This window comes from Taudactylus pleione, unplaced genomic scaffold (assembly GCF_031769625.1).
Source record: "Taudactylus pleione unplaced genomic scaffold, aTauple2 ptg001449l, whole genome shotgun sequence".
In the NCBI taxonomy this organism is placed as follows: Eukaryota; Metazoa; Chordata; class Amphibia; order Anura; family Myobatrachidae; genus Taudactylus; species Taudactylus pleione.
In genome coordinates, this window is record NW_028285848.1 from 814,465 (window position 1) to 835,449 (window position 20,985).

The 20,985-nt window shown below is 47.3% G+C and overlaps 1 protein-coding gene across 3 annotated transcripts; it reads right to left on the reverse strand.

Moving 5' to 3' along the window:
* Positions 1 to 8,088: 8,088 nt before the first annotated feature.
* On the reverse strand, positions 8,089 to 20,001 carry FOLR2 (folate receptor beta). Of its 3 annotated transcripts, none has more exons than XM_088463787.1 (6): positions 19,984 to 20,001; positions 19,549 to 19,662; positions 14,017 to 14,146; positions 11,549 to 11,737; positions 8,886 to 9,021; positions 8,089 to 8,807 (listed from the first exon to the last, which is right to left on the reverse strand). In XM_088463787.1, exons 3-6 carry the CDS (start codon positions 14,140 to 14,142, stop codon positions 8,509 to 8,511), a joined length of 750 nt encoding a protein of 249 aa, XP_088319913.1. In that variant the 5' UTR covers positions 14,143 to 14,146; positions 19,549 to 19,662; positions 19,984 to 20,001; the 3' UTR covers positions 8,089 to 8,508. The 3 variants fall into 3 exon arrangements, with proteins under 3 accessions (XP_088319913.1, XP_088319912.1, XP_088319910.1); XM_088463786.1 differs by lacking the exon at positions 19,984 to 20,001 and adding an exon at positions 19,820 to 19,894; XM_088463784.1 differs by lacking the exon at positions 19,984 to 20,001 and having other exon boundaries at positions 19,549 to 19,813.
* Positions 20,002 to 20,985: the final 984 nt, after the last annotated feature.

Genomic DNA, 20,985 nt, shown 5'->3' on the forward strand with positions numbered 1-20,985 from the left:
CAGCATAGAGACACCCGCTACTGCTATCTCACATCTGTAATACCTCACAGTCCTGTGTATACATCTGTAACATCAGCCACAGCACAGCCAGCATAGAGACGCCCACTACTGCTATATCACATCTGTAACACCTCACAGTCCTGTGTATACATCGGTTGCATGGAGTAACATCGGTCCCTCATGCACAATTACAACAGCCCTGACCTGTCTCAGAAATTACAACTCTCATCGCACACAGGGCCTGATTCAGAGCCGGACGCTCTGACCAGAGCGCTCGCTCTGAATCAGGGCCCTCCTACCTAAACTTGGAGCGGCTTCCTGGCCGCTCGCATAGCTGTGGATGACCACCCACAGCATATGCGAGCGGCCAAAAAGATGGTCACAATGGTCAAGACCATCGCAACCATCGGGCTCGCGACGAGACCCTGCAGTAGGGTCTCGCTGTCGCAAGCCCAGGAGTGATTTTGGCTCTATCAGAGCCAAAATCACTCCCACTGGCATCACTAGTGATGGCAGTGGGGCCGGACCCAGACGGTAGTAGTTCCCATGGGAACGCCTCCATCTGGCAGCCACGCCCCCGGCACGCCCACAAAAGAGGGCGTGCTGTCACTCACCATCGACAGCACGCACCCTTTGGTGCGAGACCCCAAGCGACTGATTCCCCGTCGCTCGCCGGGTCTCGCGCATGCGCACGGCGGAGCTCCCTCCATCGTGCGCATGCGCACCATCGACCCGCTCCCGAGCGGGTCAGAATCAGTCCCACAGTGAGTACTTATATGGCAATCAACGTCTTGCTTGCCCAAATTAAGTGGTGTGGGGTTGTGTTGCAATTACCTGAGAGGTGAGGTTCCCTACTTGAGTAAATCCAAATTCTTTAAATTTATAACTTACTTTTATTTGGACAAATTACAACAGTTTTTTTATTAGTACAATCAGATTTATCTTTCACTGCCAACAAAACAAATGGTTCATTAGATACAATCACTGTAACATTAGTTCACACAAATGAACAATAACACATTCTTATTTTTATTTTTCAGGAAATAAACTGGAACCCACAGCTGCAGCTTTTCATCGGAACCCTGTCAGTAAAATAATGAGGGAATCCAACACCACATACAATAATGACCAATTAAACACTGAATAAGTATTATTATTAACCCTCTCTATATGGCCATGCAATAAACTACCTTATGCAATAAACTACCTTATATGTCCGTTTTCCAATATTATATTTTTATTTTACCGCTCTTTATAGTTTTTAAACCGGTTTTCTGAGCTCACTACTTTACCAACGTTCAGAACTATTTTCAGTTTGGTGCACAAAGCGTTGCCCGGGTTGCTGAACATCCATAAGCCTATAGTGTACGTTATAAAGCAATGGGCCTGATTCAGAGCCGCTCGTAAGCGGCCGTACGCTCGTTCAGAGCGATGTTCGCCCATCTGCGCATGTGTACGGTTTGTAATACGCATGCGCGAACCAGTCAGTGTGGCCGAAAATCATTTGTTCGCTATATAGCGAATGCTTGCTATTTTGAGTGACAGGAGGAGGCGTATGTGGGTGATAACAGGGGAAGGTGCTTGAAAACGGGGAGTGGAGATCAGAACGCAGGCGTGCTTTAAGGTCAAAACGGGCGTTTTATGGGTGTGCATAATTAATACAGCAGCGTCATTGACCACGTCACTGGGTTGTTTTATAGTCAGAACTGCTTGCTGTATAGTGGTAGGAAAAACCAGCCACAAGAATAGCGAGCAGTTCATACGCTGATCGATGTACTTGATTAATCTAATAAATAGCGGATATGACGTATGATGCGAGCGGCCAGGGGGCGTATTTTTCAAATAAATGACCACAAGTTTTGTTCGCTCGTTCAGACATAGAGGCGTCAACAGACCGCAAAGAGCGAACGGTTCATTTGAATAGCCACCCCCTTTTTCTGAACGAGCGAGCGCAAATAGCGTCCGGCTCTGAATCAGACCCAATGTTCTCTATTTCAGCCCCTTATTCTATTGTAATTGAAGTCTCCTTCATAGTAATTCTCTCTTTATCTTAATGCAGGTGTTTAGCTGAGATATTACCGGCAGACTGACTAGTTTCAAAGTAATGTGTAACAATATCCCTTTCTAGTGATGACTTCACTGTAGCAAAGATGTATCAATTAGCAAGAAAGTTATTTGTATCTACAGTATTTCATTTATGTGTCCTCTCTGCTCTCCTTGAGGTTGTGTTTAGTAAAACTGACTGTCTTGGTAGTATAAATCCTTTATTCATTCCCAGTATCAGCCTCTATAATTCCTGCAGTTGCTATGCGCATCTGTCCTGCGCAGCAGTAGTATAATAACTCCTGGCTGGTCTATGCTTCTGTTCCTGAGCTCACTTAATAGTGTATATGGGGGATCACTTGCAAAGGCTCAGGGGAGTATATATATATATAATGAGGCAGTGTTGCTTAGTATTGTGCTCGGTAGCAGTTGAGATCGGTGAGCGCTCGTGTGGGAGGTATGTATCAGACGCTCCTTACTACCACCATCACGCCTCCGGTCCGCCCTTCAGTCGATCATCTTCTCGGGCTCTGATTCCAATTCAGAGCTGCACCCGGGCCGCACCTTCCTGGGACACACCTCTGGCAGTCGAGTTGAAGCCGGAAGATAAGATGATGCCTCTGTTGTCTCTGCACTGCCTCTGGATATGACCCCCGCCTCATATACAGCGCTATTGTAACAGCAGGTAAGCGCTGCAGCAGGAGCACCTGCTCTGTTCAATATCCTCAGCGAACTGCCACTGCCAACTGCCGCTCCTTTCCAACTGTCACCTGCCTGACACTGGTCATGTGACCTGCTAATGCCCTCCTGAGCAGCTGCAGAGGCTGCTGGGAAATGTCTGCACAATGTTAAGGCTCATAAACATTAGACGATGTGCTGTATGAACGATTTTGGTAAAAGATTTCCCTTGAACTTTCTGTAGTGCAGGACAGACGATATTGGGTGTACACACTGACAGATCTCTTTCAGTGAACTCATCCTGCCACATCTCTGATCAGGCAATTCATGACGATATCGTCAGATTGGCCTGTACAGACAACAAAAGACATCATTTACGACCCCCGGTAGCGCGCATAGTTGGTCGTTCACTGCATGCACACTGATTGATATGAACGATATATATCGTTGAACGATATCATTATCGTCCATATCGTTCATAACAATAGTCTAGTGTGTATGCGGCTTTAGGCATAATACCTTGCATAGCGGGATATTCCACTTAGGCTGCGTATGGCGTCGCAGTGTCTATCTTATGCACGTCCAAGTAACAGCATTCAAACAGACAGGCACAACTGCGTTTCTCTGCCCACTCCCCCGTCACCACCCCCAAACGCTGATGTCCCGTCACTTACTCTGTGATAGCATTGTGATCGCGCACGCAGAAAGAAAGCCATCTAACGCACATGCACTGTGATTCATGCACAGTACACACCATCGTCCGATTTGCGTACGCGTTTTCAATTGCGATCCGCGCTGTATCGGGCCCTATGAGAGGTGCTAAATGTGCGGTATGAAGGAGAGGGAGGAGTCCAGGATAATTCCAAGACAGCGCACTTTGGGGCCAGAGGAGATAGCAGTGCTGCCAATAGCCAGGGAAATTGTGTGACGTGAGGTTATGCGGGAGGGTGGGAAGATGATCAGCTCAGTCTTAGGGGCCCATTTATCAAAGTGAATTTGAGGTAAATTCCCCGAAAACACCTGTTTCGGGGGTTTACCTCAAATACTAAGTATCCCCCAGATGTATGAAGGAGGGGCTTATCTCCAATACCGGCTGCGATCCCTCCATTGCCGCTGGCAGCCGCCTCCCCCATAGGTCTCTATGGGGGATGCGATGCTGCCAAATGCATCAATATCAGGAATGTGAAGCATTCCCGATATTGGCCCCAGTAGCTAACGCCATCTGAAGACAGCGTTAGCCGCTGTAGCCTATGGGGACTTACCGCAAATCAGTGGGCGGAGGGATCTTCCAGATCCCTCCGCCGGCAATGGGCACCGCTCATGTGCAGTCCACGGGACTGCGCAAGCGCAGCAGCCTCCTGCATGTGCCGGATCATACATTCGGCTGCTGTGATCGCATTTTGCAGTGCGATCATGGACGGTACTGCATGCCCTGTTCACATTGCAAAATGCGATCATTAATAAATGGGCCCCTTAGACATCTTAAGTGTAAGATAGCGCTGGGACATCAGTGGTCGGTCCTACCATGCTGGCCGCATCTTATCCTGTTTCCCGGGTAACCCTGCAACTCGGCCTGGCTTTGCCGGACTGCTGGGTCCTTTGGCTGCACTATCTGCCAGACCAACAAGGGGGGACCCCCATGCACCTCTAGCACAGATTCTCGGGTGCCTGGGGCTGCGCTGCTGGCCGGAATCTGGCCTCGCTCGAGGGAGGTTCTGCCCACGGCCACCATCTTGTCGCCACCTGCTTCAGAGCAGCACCCAGCAGCCTGTAACAGGGCACCGCTCTGCTCCTGAACCAGCTGCAGCATCTATTTGGCAGTGCCAGTGTTCTAGGGGACGCCAACACCTTACCCTCTATCAAGGCTGTCTGCCCAGTGTTCTCTCCAGGACTGTTCCATCCAGTGCTGCTGGTCAGACTGGGATTGGAGCAGGAGCCCTCCCTGGATTGCCACCACAATTTAGGGGAGCAGAGTCACTGTACTGGGCACACGTGAGAGGAATTTTATTGCATTTTTATATTATTACATTTACATTTATTTTCTTCCCGTCCTTTTTTGCATTTCACTATATTCTGGCAGCACCTGAAATCTTATGCCACCACCTAGTGGCGATTTGCTGTATAACACCGCTGCTTTCCTATATTTCATAGAAAGAAATAACCTGTGCTTAATCGGGCTAAGGGCCTGACTCAGCAAGGAATGCACGCAACCGTCCGCTGCGAGAATATGCTAATCAGTGCATACGCACGGAGACAGCAGCACAACATGCAGACGCCCAGCCCTATATTAAGCCTCCCATCTCCCTCTACTCACAGCCTGATCAGCACACAAGATATCGTAAACATCGGTAACATCGAGAACCATCGACCACATTTGCATTATAGTGGCTGACCTGATCTCGCGCAAGATCTTGGCAACTTCCTGTGTGCACGGAGTGTCATCACTGCGTCCGTCGCTGCACTGGCTTAATTATGGACGCCCCTAAAACGGCGTCCCAACGCAAAGGCACGCCTGTGTTTACCTGACCACCCCATCAGGTAAACGCCTCCAAGTCTCCACCCAGTAATGCCAATGGTTTTCTGCCGGCAGCTCAAATGGGAGCGATTCCATACGCAACAGTGGTCTCTGCGTACACCCTGCCGTACGCATGTGCTGTAAGGGATTCCAGGACTTTTCGCTCGTGAACAGTAGCAAATGTCCCCTAACTGTGCAAACTCTGACATTGCATCCACCTCGCATGCGCAGTAGGTACTGGCCCAAAGCCAGAGTCTAGCACGCTGGCAGAGAGGAGAGGGTCCGTGGAGGCCCCCTCCTCTCTTGCAGCACCGTAGACTCTGGTTTGGTGTCAGAATCTAATGCGTATGCGCGGGTCTCCGGGAAAACTTAAACCCTGGCGTCTGTTCTGAGCAGGGAACGGGCCCTGTCTTTATTAAGAAAGCGGTTAATCAGGTAATGTTGGTGTGCGGGTAGTGGGATTACACAGGTGGGTAAAGGCGAGTGCCCACGATAGGAAGTATCATGACCATTGTAAGAAAAGAGGGGTAACCTGGGCCTAGAACAATTTACTGCGGGGTGTAACGTCCTTGCGAGTTGGGAAAAAAAGAAGTATGGTGTTAATAGCTAAATCTCTGCATTGGGACATATGGGAAAAGGGGGTGGTTACATGGGTCACTTCTCCAAGACATAGTTATTGCAAAATTGTTCAAAACTATTGTGTCTTGTTCTGCACCTGGCTATGAGGAGCGAGATGTGTTGCAGATGTTTTCTCAGTCGAGAAATTTTTTTACCTACTGCGCATGCACGAAACGCAGAAGGAAAGTCTCCCTGCACACACGTGAGGGGCTGTAGTGGGAGACGGGCATTCGCAGCGTCTCTGATCGCAGGGTCCTGAGCAGACCACTGCCATCCATAGGCATTCCTGGGTGGAGTCAGAGAGGTGGCAGAAAGTGCTCGCAAAAAGTAGCCGGACTGTGGGTGCGTTATGGGAGTTCCAGGGGTGTGCCTACGCTCACGGCTACGATCCCAATCGCTGATCCACAGTCTTAGAGGCCATTTTAGAGGCAAAGTTGGCCCGGAATCTGCGCAGCCCAGGACTTAAGAGTTGAAGTGCGTCCAATGTGACATCTATGTGTTTTCATCCCACGGCGGATCCGCACACAACGCAGATAGGGGAAGAAGTGGGTGCAGCAGCATTTGCACAGTCCGTCGCACACTATTAATGCAATACCGTACAACTCTGAGGGCAGGATGTACCGAGGACAGAAATGCTGTAAATTCCCAAAAAAGCAGTTTTAGGGGGTTTTACCGCCTCTCTCATATGTACAAAGCACCGTAATGGGATGCATTCCAGTGCTTCGTCCCGTTGGGTAATGCCATCTTTAGTGGGATAGCCATCCTTTATGGTATTCTAGGTACATACCGGCGATATTATCGCGGATGCAACGCTTCATACATCCCACCCTAAACCAGGCCCTCTGTGCTTTAAACAGTGCTAATACAGAACAGCAATAACTAAATAGGGCCCTGTCGAAGATGGATGATTGGCTGAGACCAAATCTTTAAGAATATCTGAAGACGCCATTTTGCGTCTTTAGGACGATGCCATTCAGATGATATACGGCGCTATTTTAGCGTTGTGCGAATGCCGTGCTAACTGCACACTGTTAATGTCCTTACATTAATATTCAGTGATGACAAGACGAGTCTTGTGGATTTGTCTGTGACAAATAATTAATACACAAAGATGGTGAGCGTTTGCTCTGCATACAGATACAGTATACCTATGAAAATTGAAGTATAATACAGACACTGATATACTCAGAAGGAGTGGATTCAGGAACAATTGTTAGACGTTTAAGCTATCGTTAGCCATTGTAGGCCTGGTATCTAATGTTGATGTGGTTAAGAAGAAATGAATTGTACCCTAAATAAACCATTGTCTTTAAGTCTGATGCCTAAACAAACTAACATTTACATTTTGGCCACCTGTGAAAACGAATTTTCTGTCATTTTGTAGTCCAGACAGAAGTATATCAAAAATATGACAAATATATATATTATATATATATATATATATATATATAAAAATTAATTCATGATATATACACATGCATGCACATAGACAATTGCATGTGTATCCACAATGCGTGCACATATATACACAGTTGCTATTGCAGATAGTAACACACACAGAGCATGTGTGACCAAGAGCAAGAACCAATGGAATTATGTTTGTCTGTCTATATTGCTGTTATCATGATCTGTTAGGGTATATAGCCTGTGTCCTAGTCCCAGTTAGTAGCCATTCTCTGGGATGACCGCAGGCTTCTGGATTGAGGACTGTAACTGGGACCGGTGCGCTGTACTTTAATGAATGTAACCCTTGCACTCATTGTTTAGATCACAGTGCGCAGTACCTTTTTCTTTTCTGAATAATACCTTTTGTGCTTTGGAACCACAATCAAGGTCTGAAAGTGTTTGTGTTTATGTGCGACTATTCATGACGCTAAATAGCGTCATCTAAGGTATAGAGGTTTAGATAGGATTCCATAGCCCAGACAATACTCGGCTTTGTCCAACATTAACAACTAAAAAGGGGAACTCAATAGGACACCAGGCTTCCCTGTGATGTCCGGCTGTGCACTTTTCCGTATATTATTATGGTGCACATACAGCTCCTAATTACACCAACCTCTATGGAGGAAAAGTTAGTAGAGATTCCCATCGTAAAGCACCTTCACTGTCTGAGCTGTCCCAGGGGCTTGGCTGTCATCCCAAGTAATCCAGTTTCCCCAAGAGTGTATGAGCCTTCACCGGACTCACACAGGCTAACCCCTAATCATATGGAATCACCACAGTGCTCACGATTGGCTGAACCAGTATTTTATTTATTATTATTAACTGGGAGCTGGATACAAACAGTCAGTAAAACTCACATGCAAATATCCCGTGCAAAAACAGAACTGAGGACCACCAGGTAAGTGAGGAAAACAATATTGTCCCATCACCGCTATTTTAAGACCTGCGAATTATGCTCTAATGTACCGTGGTGGGTAAGAAGGTTTCTTTAGAAATATATGGAGCACATTGCTCAGAGACACTATAGTGGGAAGACGCCTCCCCGTGACTCAGTACTGGGGAGCATCAGAGGGGAATTAGGTTCTCTCTTCAATTCATGTAACAAAGCCCAAATCTCAGGGATCCTGCTATATAACTCATGGCGTATTCTGGGCAGACATGGATCAGGAGCATCTTGATTTTTTTTTTTATTACAGCACAGTTCATGCTTAAAACTGTGAGCTTAGATCCAAATAGGACCTCAACATGTAGAGGGGCACCAAAAGTGTCAACAGTCCAAAATATGGAACCTCAGCAGAGTTCCGGAGGTCGCCATAATACTTTGCCACTTGGACATTGGGGTTCTCATTGGTAAACCAGAGCTGCATACACCGGCCACTATTTTGCGTGTACGTAGTGTATTTGTAGGAGTTGCTCCACACCTTCTCGCAGAAATCCTTGGCCGACGCATAGACGTCCGTGAACTTGCGGCATGGCTTCCCTTGTGGGCACTTATTGGTTTTGGTTACTGGAAGAGAAGATTAGACAACTATCTGCTTGGGGCTTCCGTACATTGATGTGGGTTAGGAGTAGAAGTCTCACTCACCGGTGGTCCAGTTCCAGCCGACATGCCAGTTGTCCATGCACGTGTAGTCCTCGCTGCAATCCTTAAACCAAGTCTCACAGTCCTCCATACACAGCGGCACATCCAGGACACGCTCTTTCCTCCAGGTCTGGTCCACCTGTACAAACAAAATTAAATTTGAAGCAACACCACCACCAAGGGACAAGGATCGATTTAACCCAAACGCTTTATGGATCTTCTTACTACCAGAATTAATGGACCATCAGCAAATGAAAAGAACTAAAATAGAATATTCAACCAGAGTTTCTGCACCGAACTAACAACTAGTCTTTGGGACCTAATAGGTCTCCATAGCCTTCTAAATTGCAAGCTCATGAGATGACCCTCCATACTTAGTCTACACTTTGAAGCGGCCAATCTTGGCCAATGATCAATTATTATAATTATCCTTCATATACATGGTGCTAAAAGTGTTCTGCAGCGCCTTACAAAGTACATAAATAAGTGAACAAGAAACCAGTGATTTACAGTACAATACAGGACAAGGATATGCTGCATTAGTGATCATATTGCTCAAACTAAGCAGCAGGGAGTCAGCAATCAAGTGTTAGATGCCCTTGTGGGGAGTAAGGAGTATAGGAAAATATAAGGAGAAGCACAAGAGGGAGGAGGGTCCTGCTTGTGAGAGCTTACAATCTTTAGGGGAGGGGCAGACAAACAGGCATCACAGATTGGGTAGACAGGGAGGAAGAAGCATGGAGCAGTGGGTTAGGATGAGAGCTGATAGGCCTTGATGAAGTAGTGGGTGTCAGGACTGCGACTATTTCAGTACATAAAGATAGATGACTTTTTCCAAAGTTCCTTTGTGGTCGTTGGAGGAGCTCTCCTGCTTGCTGGCGTTCTTCACATACAGGGATTAGAGAGTTAAAGTGATCATCTGTTTCCAAGGTGTTGTCAGGTTGTGGGATTCCTAGTTGCACATTATTTCAAAGCTGATTCCATTTGGGTCACATGTTGTGAACTTCCTATGAATCACAGACCTCTAGTATAAAGTCTGTTACTAACTGTGTCTCAGTGTCTGTGCAACGTTACTTTCAGGTCTTTCTTGGGCTCCTGCCAGATCCCTGCTGTGCCTGTGGGTTGCTGTGGACTTTGCTATATCTCCGTTCATGTTCCAGCTAAACTTGTGATGCCAGTTACCAGCCGTACTACAGAGCTCAGCATGGCCATAGCCTAAGTATTGCTTTCTGCTCCACTGCTGTGGTTTCACCTTTTGCTGCACTATTTACTTTGCCTGTTGCCTCTCACTCCTGTGGACATCGAACCCATCTTCATTACAGTTGTCAACTGCACCATTACAGTTATCATCACCGCATCGCGGGGCTCAACCCCGTTCCGGATTCTAGTCACACCGCAGGGCTCAACCCTGTTCCGGAACCACACCGCTTCACAGGGCTCAACCCTGCTTCAACCTTCATTGCATCCCAGGCTCAACCCTGCTTCAACCTTCATTGCATCGCGGGGCTCAACCCCGCTCCAGATTCTAGTTACAATGAAGGGCTCAACCCTGTTCCGGAACCACACCACTTCACAGGACTCAACCCTGCTTCAACCTCCACATTACAGGGTTCCACCCAGGTGAAGCTCCTCTATACCATCCTGAGGTGTTAGCCTCATACTGGACTCGGGGTTCCCTACCATATTAACTTTTCTGTGTTAAAGACTAGATGGGGGGTTTTCTCCTATACTCGTTATTGCTTATGTGAACCTCAGTGTTGAGACTTTATGTGAGACGTTGCTATTATATTTCTCCTGTGAATAAATTCTATTTACTTTTATTCCGTGCTATCGAGATTTCATGAAGAGATCATTCCTAAAGTCACCCCAGTTTATTGTGCCTAGTAGGCCTGCCTCCTTCGAGGAGTCTCAAGTGTCGGCAGCCATGACAGTGGGTCTTGAGAGCCATTTGAAGATTTGTAGAGAGGTGGAGAGTCTGAGAGAGGGGGTGAGAGTTCCAAAAGTAAGGAGCAGCACGAGCAAAATCTTGGAGGCAGGAGTGGGAGGAAGTCATCAGTTGGTATGAGAGGCGGCATTTGTTGAATGAAGAGGGCGGACAGGAGAGTGAAGGGAGATGAGGTCAGATGTAAATGGGAGAGGAATGGGTGAGGGCTTTGTAAGTGAGTGTGAGAACCTTGAATTGGGTTCTGAAAGGGAAGGGGAGCCAGTGGAGGGCTTGTAGGAGAGGGGAGGTAGATGTAGAGTGTTTGTAGAGGAAGATGAGCCGAGCAGCAGCATTGAGGACAGACTGGAGAGGAGAGAGGTGGGGGTCTGGTAGATGCACATGTATGTTGTGAAGCTTAAGGTGTCCCTAATTGTTTAAGACATTCCCTAAAAAGGTGTACCAATACGGACCCATTGCATCAAAACTATTGTATAAAGTTAATTTGTATGTTACACCAGCGCCCCACGAGAGTACTTGTGTCCTATTCCATCATATAACAGTCATCGACTAGGAAGAGAACAGGAAAACAATGCAAGGCCCAGAAGAATCTGGCAATTTGCATATATGCTCCCAGAATGCTCTCTGTTCCTATATGAATGACAGAGTGCAGGAAAGACTTTGCAGAGAGAACCATATACATTTGTCTCGGCTATGGACCCCAAATACTGCCGCTCCCACTCACCGGCTGGATCCAGGGCCCAAGATTAGGGGAGCATTCATAGAAACAGGTGTCCTGGATAAAGTGCTTCCTGCACTCAGGGCTCATTATCCCACAGTGATTAAAGTTAAACTTATACAGAAAGGACTCATCCTTATGTGCTTCCTCGCTGGTATTAGACGTACAGCAGGACTTCTCTTTCCAAGGGGAGCACTGCACAGGGGACAACAGAATGTTAGACATCAGCATTTGCCAGAATGGCCAGTCCGGCCCTGTATACAAGTGATGGACTAAGGGGTATATTTACTAAAGTGGCGATTTTTATAAGTGGAGATGTTGCCCATAGCAACCAATCAGATTCTAGCTACAATCTTCTAGCAGCATCTCAACTTCTAAAAAACCCGCACTTTAGTAATACCCCTTACTGTAGTATTGGATGATAATATTGCCAGGATTGTGTAATTCACAAATAACTTCACTTATTACCCCAACTTTTATCATTTTTTTTTTTTTCATTCAATAATCTTATTATCACATACATGCCGCACACTTTAGAAACATATCAAGAATGCAAAAACAGAGGACACCCTAAATTATTTCCTCTCCCTCTTGACCACTAATAAATATTTGCCAAACGTTCCATTGAGCGATGAGCAACACCTCCGACAATAACCGTGGGACTCCCAATGTCTCCATCCTGTAGGTTACTTAATGGTGGGGGGTAGGGGTTTTGTTTCCCCAATATTGGGCTATTGAACATTTAGCAGCGATCAGTATATGACCCTATAGGTAATAGTGTTGTTTTTGGGATATCAGTAGGGTATATATGGAGCAGAGCTATGAGTGGAGAAGGTTGTATTGTATACTTTCAGTTTGAACACCTCATGCCATAATTGTTGGATGGGTCCAAAATACATGGAAGATATCCCCTTGTGCTGTACTTTTTACCCCATCTGTAACTTGCGGCACCTCCAGCATTGTACCCAGTCTTTATAGAAGAGACAAGTGTATGATGCAATCCACCTATCGCTCACACCCAGTGGCGGATCTACGTTTTTGGGGCCCTGAAGCTTGAACTTTTATGGGGGCCCCTTTGCAACCACCAACAATAGGGCAACATCCGACAACATCCTTTTTGCCCTTACAAGGACTTTGAGGCCCAAATGGCGGAGATGTAGAAACCCCTCAGAGAGTGAGACACTGTAGATATAGAAGTAGAAGAAAGGCAGAGACTGTAAATAGATAGATGTAGAAACCCTTCAGAGAGTGAGACACTGTAGATGTACAAACCCCTCAGAGAGTGAGACACTGTCGATGTAGAAACCCCTCAGAGAGTGAGACACTGTCGATGTACAAACCCCTCAGAGAGTGAGACACTGTCGATGTACAAACCCCTCAGAGAGAGTGAGACACTGTAGATGTAGAAACCCCTCAGAGAGTGAGACACTGTAGATATAGATGTAGAAACCCCTCAGAGAGTGAGACACTGTAGCTATAGATGTAGAAACCCCTCAGAGAGTGAGACACTGTAGCTATAGATGTAGAAGAGAGGCAGAGACTGTAAATAGATAGATGTAGAAACCCCTCAGAGAGACTGTAGATAGAGGACATACAAAAAGTGCTCACTTCCTCTGTAAAATTGCAGCTATTGATCCTCCTGAGTGGCATCTAGTGGCACCTGGCAGTACTGCACCCAGCAGTAACACTGACAGCAGCTCTCTAGTCTGTGCCCGGTCGGCTCATAAAAGCCATCCTCTGGTTGGAGCTATCAGGGCCGGCTCTAGGGGTGTTCGACCAGGGAGGTTGCACAGGGGTGCCACCCGTAGAGGGCGGCACCCCTCCCCAGCATCCCGATTTCAGCGGGACAGTACTGTCCCACCCGCGGGCTGAAGTGACCCGCGGGTGGTCAAATCGGGAGGCTGGGGACCCCCGGAGTGTGAATGGATGCCGGGCGCATGCCGCGTGGCAACCATTCACTGACGGGAGAGGGCTGGGGGAAGCCCAGCCTGTGACGGAGTGCTGGGCTTTACCCCCAGCCTGACGTTATTTGGAGGCGTGCCATGCGGGCACGCCTCCAAATAACGTCACAGTGGGCGTGGACTATGGTAATTAGGCCACGCCCTAATTTCGGACGCGCGTGAGGTTAGGGTGCTCTCTCAAGAGCCGGCACAGGGTGCTCAGAACCCTGGAGCCGTCCCTGGGAGCTATAGATAGTGTCTGCCAGCCAGTACTGATCAGGGGGGGTTTCTGGGTACTCAGAAACCCCCCCCTACATGCACTACTGTAGACCATATTCAAAGGTCAATATTAAGTACTTCAACACATTGGCTTATGATTCTATCACTAAAATAACCTCATTTTAATAACACACTTAAAAAACAACTGATTTTGTTAAAAAAATCATGAAATAAATGAAATTGTTTCAGGGCCCCTCCGGGGTTAGGTGCCCTGAAGCTTCATTAGTTTCATAGTAGATCCGCCTCTGCTCACACCTGATCATGCAACTTGTCCTCCGGTCCTGGCTCAGTCTTGTGGTGCTTCCCATCCATACATTGATCCATGTAATTGACAGCGAACAGCGAGGAAACACACGTCAGTAGGGTGACCCAGCGCAGCATGATTCTGCAACAGAGGCCAAGATACATCCACAAAACAAACAATGATATTATAGGTTACATTCTATATATAGATTCTATAAATACATTCTATATTCATTCTATATAATGCACTCACTAGTACATGAAAATGTGAAGTCTACATAATAAAATAATGGTCTTCTATAATAACAGTATATCCTGTCCTGCCGGCATCAGGAGACCACTCAGAGATTTGCAGACGCTCATCTGGATCTCCTGACGTCCGAGGCCTACTTCTCTGCCTGATCCGGTCTTCCCCCCTTCATACCTAACCCCATGTACCTCCCAAATACCTAGGGTTGCCAGATTATCCCTTCATATGTGTCCCGAATTAAAATGATACGGCAAAAAAATCTCTCTCTCTCATGCATAGTCGACATTTGCATTAAACATTACATTTGCAGCCTCTGAGTGCTGCATCTTGCTTTTAGGACATTATGTTGGGGGGCGCAGACCCCTGAGGAGGGCACCGGAGCCAGGTACATGCCTGACGTGGGTAAGTGTTTGGAGTGCCGGGGAAGATTGATGTGAAAGATAGAGAGATGGAGATATATACACATATACACGTACCGTGCTGCAGAAATGTGTGGCTATTGTTATTAAATGACATTTTAGATGTCCTTTTCCCATGTATTGCAGAGCTATTACAGTGCTATTACAGTGCTATTACAGTGCTATTGATGCAGACTGGGTGCAGTAGTGATCATGATGACTGCGCTCCAGGGTCAACCACAATGATATGAGTCCAGAGATTATTATTTTGTACACAGTCCAATAAGAGGTTGGACACACCCTGCATCATCCCACGTAACCCGTATAATTACATATGATTCTCTATCAATGTGTGGGGGGGTTATAGGTACTTATAGAATAAAGGGGGAGATCATAGCGGCACATATATTGCCACTATAGCTCTTCCTGCTTTGCAGAGTACTTAATGAGGAGAAGCAGCGCTGAGGAGATGTATGAACTTCCTGTCTGTCTGCTGTAGTGGGGGAGTGAAAACGTCCCCCTCTGGCGATGCCTGATAGAGCCCCCAGCCCATCAGCCTAGTGCATGTGTGCTCTGCCTCCCCTCAGCCTAGTGCATATGTGCTCTGCCTCCCCTCAGCCTAGTGCATATGTGCTCTGCCTCCCCTCAGCCTAGTGCATATGTGCTCTGCCTCCCCTCAGCCTAGTGCATATGTGCTCTGCCTCCCCTCAGCCTAGTGCATATGTGCTCTGCCTCCCCTCAGCCTAGTGCATATGTGCTCTGCCTCCCCTCAGCCTAGTGCATATGTGCTCTGCCTCCCCTCAGCCTAGTGCATATGTGCTCTGCCTCCCCTCAGCCTAGTGCATATGTGCTCTGCCTCCCCTCAGCCTAGTGCATATGTGCTCTGCCTCCCCTCAGCCTAGTGCATATGTGCTCTGCCTCCCCTCAGCCTAGTGCATATGTGCTCTGTCTCCCCTCAGCCTAGTGCATATGTGCTCTATCTCCCCTCCTGGCCGGCTGCACCGAGCATGCGTGAGATCTCCCATGCACAGCCCGGAGCCCAGCAGCCTCCGCAATGCATGGGATAGTGCTGTCCCTGCTGTGATGTTAGGTCAATGACAGCTGTAGCTGTTGGAATGGTCAGTGCCACTGACCGTTCATACATTGGGTGGTCCATTGGCGTGCTCTCTTATAGATAGAAGCGCTGATAATGACGGGGGCGTCTGATAATTAAGTATCTAATTTGCCAGCACCAGAGCAATTCAACATTGCTTCAGTGCAGAGAAAGACGATCTGAAGATAAGCTGTCCCGGTGAATCCCCTCACCTGGGTTCTTGTTCAGGATCTCTACATACCGCCATTCTAGAACATTGCGGGGGTACATGGCAATTGTGCAATTTATCAAGCTGCAAAAACTAAAAGTATTGGTAACTCGCCACCATCATCGGAGCATGAGGAGGGATCCAGTCAGATCCATCTCTGCTTTTTACCATTCTGTGTAAGCATTTGCCGCTGTGATCTGCGCAGGGCCACAACTAGGGGGGGCTAGAGGTGCATGTGCACCGGGTGCCAGAACTCGGGGGGTGAAAAAGGGCTGATTCGCGGTGGCTTGGAGGCTGCAGATTCAGAAAACTGCCATTCAAAAATGGCCACTGCCAAGGAAGAGTCAGATGCTAGAGGTCCTTATTGGACCTCTAGTGTCTGTCTCCTCCTTGGCAGCAGCCATTTTTGGATGGCCGCCTTCAGCAGATTTCATGCGGACTAGCCGTCCGCATGGACTCTGCTGAAAACGGCCATCCAAAAATGGGCACCGCCAAGGAGGAGACAGATGCTAGAGATCCTATTGGACCTCATAGCAACGAGTATGAAACCCTGTGGGAATGAGCATGAAACCCCCTGGCAACAAGCATGTAACCCCTGGCAACGAGCATGGAACCCCTGGTAAAGGAGCATAAAACCCCTGACAACGAGCAGGTAATTTTAAAGTACTTAGAAGCCTTACTGTGGGGCATAAAATGGTGTCGGGCAAATATGTAAGTGGCACTTTGGTAATAGGCATTACAGTGTGTGGCATAATGTGTAATGGGCATTATGGTGTGTGGAATAATGTAAGTCACTATACCAGGGACGTCTGACTAGTGCACTGCTTTATGGGGGATCAAGGACAAAATCCAGGTACGGGAAGGGAGGGGGTGCAAAATTGCTGCCTTGCACCGGGTGACAGATATCCTAGTTTCATCCATTTCATCCATTGCAGCGCCCTCTGTCGCCGATGATATATAGAAAGCGCTATCAAAATGGAGACCTCATTCTTGTCCCTGGAAACATCCATCATTTTAACGTACATATTTATCATTATTATGGTTACTAAAATATTGTGTAAATGGGTGTTTTTATGCCCTTTTTACATTATTTTAGTTTCACCTAAATGTACTAAAGGGCAATTGTAGGAGAATTCGCAAAATGATCCTCCAAGCCCTAATTATCAAATTTTTTAGTCAGCAGATCTGAACTATAAAAAAAATGACGGCGGGAGCCCTGCGCTAATAACGTCACCTGGAGATGGCGCTATCCAGGGTTTCACCAACTCCTGCTCTGCTCTGACAGGAAGAGGAGAGCTGGGAGCCAGCGCCTGTAATCAGCCTTGTGCGTCTAAATGGACCACAGGCTAATGAAAAAACACTTACCTGTACCAGGGGACCAGTGATCTCCTCTGTGACCCTGGTGATCGCTGGGATCTTGCTCTGTGACCCCGGCTTCTCAGTTTACAGCCCGCATCAGCTCACCGCTCTCCAGTCACCAGGGTAAGCGCAAGCGGAGGGGGTGGGGGTATAGCAGCAGCCACTGGTGGCACAGGCACACTTAGGGTATTATTTGCAGATAATTGCCCTGAGAAATGTGCGGAGAGGATCCGCAGGGACAGGGCTCTCTCACAAACTGTCTCTGCATACAATATTTCATTCATCCTTGTGATGTATTCAAATATCGTAATGCGAATTTGGGCGATATGATCACATTCCATCCGCATGCGAGATGAGAGTATGAATGTTATTTATAGGGGGTTGGATGGTCCCCGATGATTAACAAATAATATGGCCCTAAAAGTGGGTACACAATAGACGATTACTCGGATGATTTGCCCGATTTCGACGGATTGGAACAACAAATCGTCAAGTGTGTACGCACTATGCGCGCTCCCGTGGCGCCGTCCGTCGCATCTTCAGGTCTAACGAACATGCAGCTCGATCTGTCAATTTCGTTAACGTATATCCCCACAAATCGTGGAGTGTGTACGCACTACTGGACAGCCAGGCGATAGGTTAACTGTCTAACCACCCATTTGGTCGTTTGTTAGATTGCGCAGTGTGTATGGACTAGATGGTTTGTCAGGGAGTTCAGGGTAAGTCTGAACGACCATGGCATCATTTGCAAGTCGTCTAATGCCAATTCCCCCTCCTAAACATACCGCTTGTATAGACTGTACAACTGTGTGCAAGTCTGTTATCTCCATAGAGAAAGTACTTTTATATCATAGACAAATGAAATAAAACACCCCAAGACAGCTTCCTGCGGCACGTACAGGACCCGCACCTTTCATCCAGTCAGGAGTGTGAACGGTTAATTATTACTACTGAAGCTGGCAATTTTCTATGTAGTTACATGTTGTCATTTCTTGACCAGTAATATTTAACCTACACGGTAAAGGTGGCGCTATCAGAGGGCAAAAAGACCGATCGTCAGCGCAAATAACTGTTCTCTTATCGCCATCTTGGGATGACCATACCAGATTTAAAAAAAATAAAAAAAAATTATATATATATATATCTCTTTAAAACATTCTTTGAATAAAGATTTTGAATTATTATTCTTTCTAATGGTTTCTAAAGCCTCCCCTTTTCCCCACATTAGTTAAATTAAAGCCCAAATCTGGAAGAAAGACGCCCGGAGTAGGGCTCCGTTAACCCTTGCAGCCCCAGGGCAGCCGAGTGGGTTAAGTGAGATTTGTATGACTGCAATAAGATTAAAAAGAATCTGATTTATTGCTAGAATCAGGGACCTGTGAGGAGTATGTGCAAAACCTAATACACTGCAACCAATGTCACCCATGGTCTGACGGCCTACATACATGAACATAGGACTCTGAAAGCCCCAACACTGAATGTTAACGCTGACATTTTCCAGGTCACTTTCATAAATATCATCCCTTAATGACCCTTCATACATTTTCCCCCACTACGGGGTCTAGTTACTATGCAGTGTTAGGAGACAAAGTGAAAAGTGATAAGGTACCAGCCAATCAGCTCCCAACTGTCATTTTTCAAAACACAGCCTGTGAGACAGCAGTTAGGAGCTGATTGGCTGGTACCTGATCTCCTTTCACTCTGTCTCCAAACACTGCTTAGTAAATAGACCCCTAGGTTACATTACAGGTGTGAAAGTCACAGGTGGGGGCCACAATCCCGACTCCTTAAATCCCATAAACCAGCTGGATTTCCCACTACAGCGGATGGCGCTCAGCACTGGGTGCTACAGAAGCCACCGATAAGCCCAAATGTTGCAGGTTCTTTAAGGGTTTGTCCACCCAGAGAAGATGACTGCTACGTACTGGACACTTCCATGGGGTTTTATAAGTATCCGCCGCAAGAATGTGTCCTAAAAACAGCATTTTCACAAGTTCCACCCACTTGCTAAGAACTCACAACATAGAACTTCCCTATTTCACGTGAAGAGACGTCAGACTTTAATTCCCCAGCAACTTGCGGATTACCAGGTGTTGTTGAACTACAAGGCCAAGGCTGGCTGGAAATGCTGGCACTTGGTATTCAGCAACAACTGGAGGCACAGGTGTTGTCTAAGCCCGATGCATAGAACATAAACAGCCTATAGGGGTAATAGAGGTAGGGAAGGTGCAGTTACCTGGAAGGAGACTGTTCCAGCTCAGACACGGTCAGGGATCAGGCTCTTATCACCACCACGTTCTGCAGGATAGAGAGCTGAGAGGACACAGAGTATCACCCAGTTTTACACCTCCTGCTGGGAACAAAGGGCGAGGTGACACCTCTATTAATTGTTAGCCCAGAGTTCAGGTTTAAATGTAGGGACGCCTTGAAATATAGGGATTCAGCATCTTTCTCTCACATACACACACAGGGCAACGTGTTATATAACAACCACACAGACATCTGACCTGGGACATATCCTGGTATAACAGCTCAATCCCACCCAATAACCCAGCACAGGAGACGCAATCAGGTACTTCCTGGCTTAAAGGGGAAGCGCCACCGAATAATGACACCACATCGGTAGATAAAGGTGGGATAACTTTTTACCCAGCAAAATAAATTGTCTGACCTTATGCATGATTAAAGAAATCCAGATGTAGACCCCTGATTTACACTTTTATCCTGAATGAGGTGCTATGGCTATTGGTTAGATTTGCCACTAACTCAGGGCACACAGGAATTAAACAGGTTCTGTGGCTGGCTGACTTCAAGTCTCCATTTCACCTGGTGTTAGTCAGCCACGGAACCTGTGTAAGTCACATGTGTTCCGAATTAAAGGGATGATATGGCAAGCCTACTATTGGACAGCATATTCCAGCAACAGATTGTGGGCATGGCAAGTTGTCAGGATGTCTTTGGTTGAGTTAGCATGGATTAATTGCAGCAGTCACTGTGCTCTTTTGAATGGGTGATTAGGAAATAACATTCCTAGTGGATTATCTACAGTGGCGTCACGGCCGCAGCCGGATGTCACCCGCCGATGCGTGACGCCAAAGTGGCGACTCCCGCTCAGTGACAGGAGCTGGGTGCTGCACTGTAGCATTCCGGGATTAAGACGGCACTGCACACAGACTGTTTCCCGGGGGCAGTCCACATCTCCGAGACGCCCTGAGTGACTGAAACGGGGGTACGGGCCACAAGACCACATACCCTTTTTGTCGGCACGTGACTTTGCAGCACGCGCTACAAGAGTATCCACAATGGGTCGGGGAGGGATGCCACTGATTATCTATAACTCTCGCTGCCATTTCATATATGTCTTAAACTATACTCTGACCTCATGGCCCCTGATAAGTATCTAGTTCGTTGCGAGCATCGGTGCGGAGACAGCTGTCCCCGGGAATCCTAGCAATTAGCACTTAGCTCTGCCGAGTCTGCCTCAGCTGTGCTTCTGCGTATGCTAGACCTCAGGTTCATGCATGTGGAAGGAGACGAGCAGTGGCGGATGGATCCGAATGAATCCCTCTTCACAACCGGTACCGGGCAGGTTGGCTGGTACTTGTAGCTCCACTGTGAAGAACAATATTACAACTTCATTTAACCCGTCATCATACCTCCCAACTTTTTCATC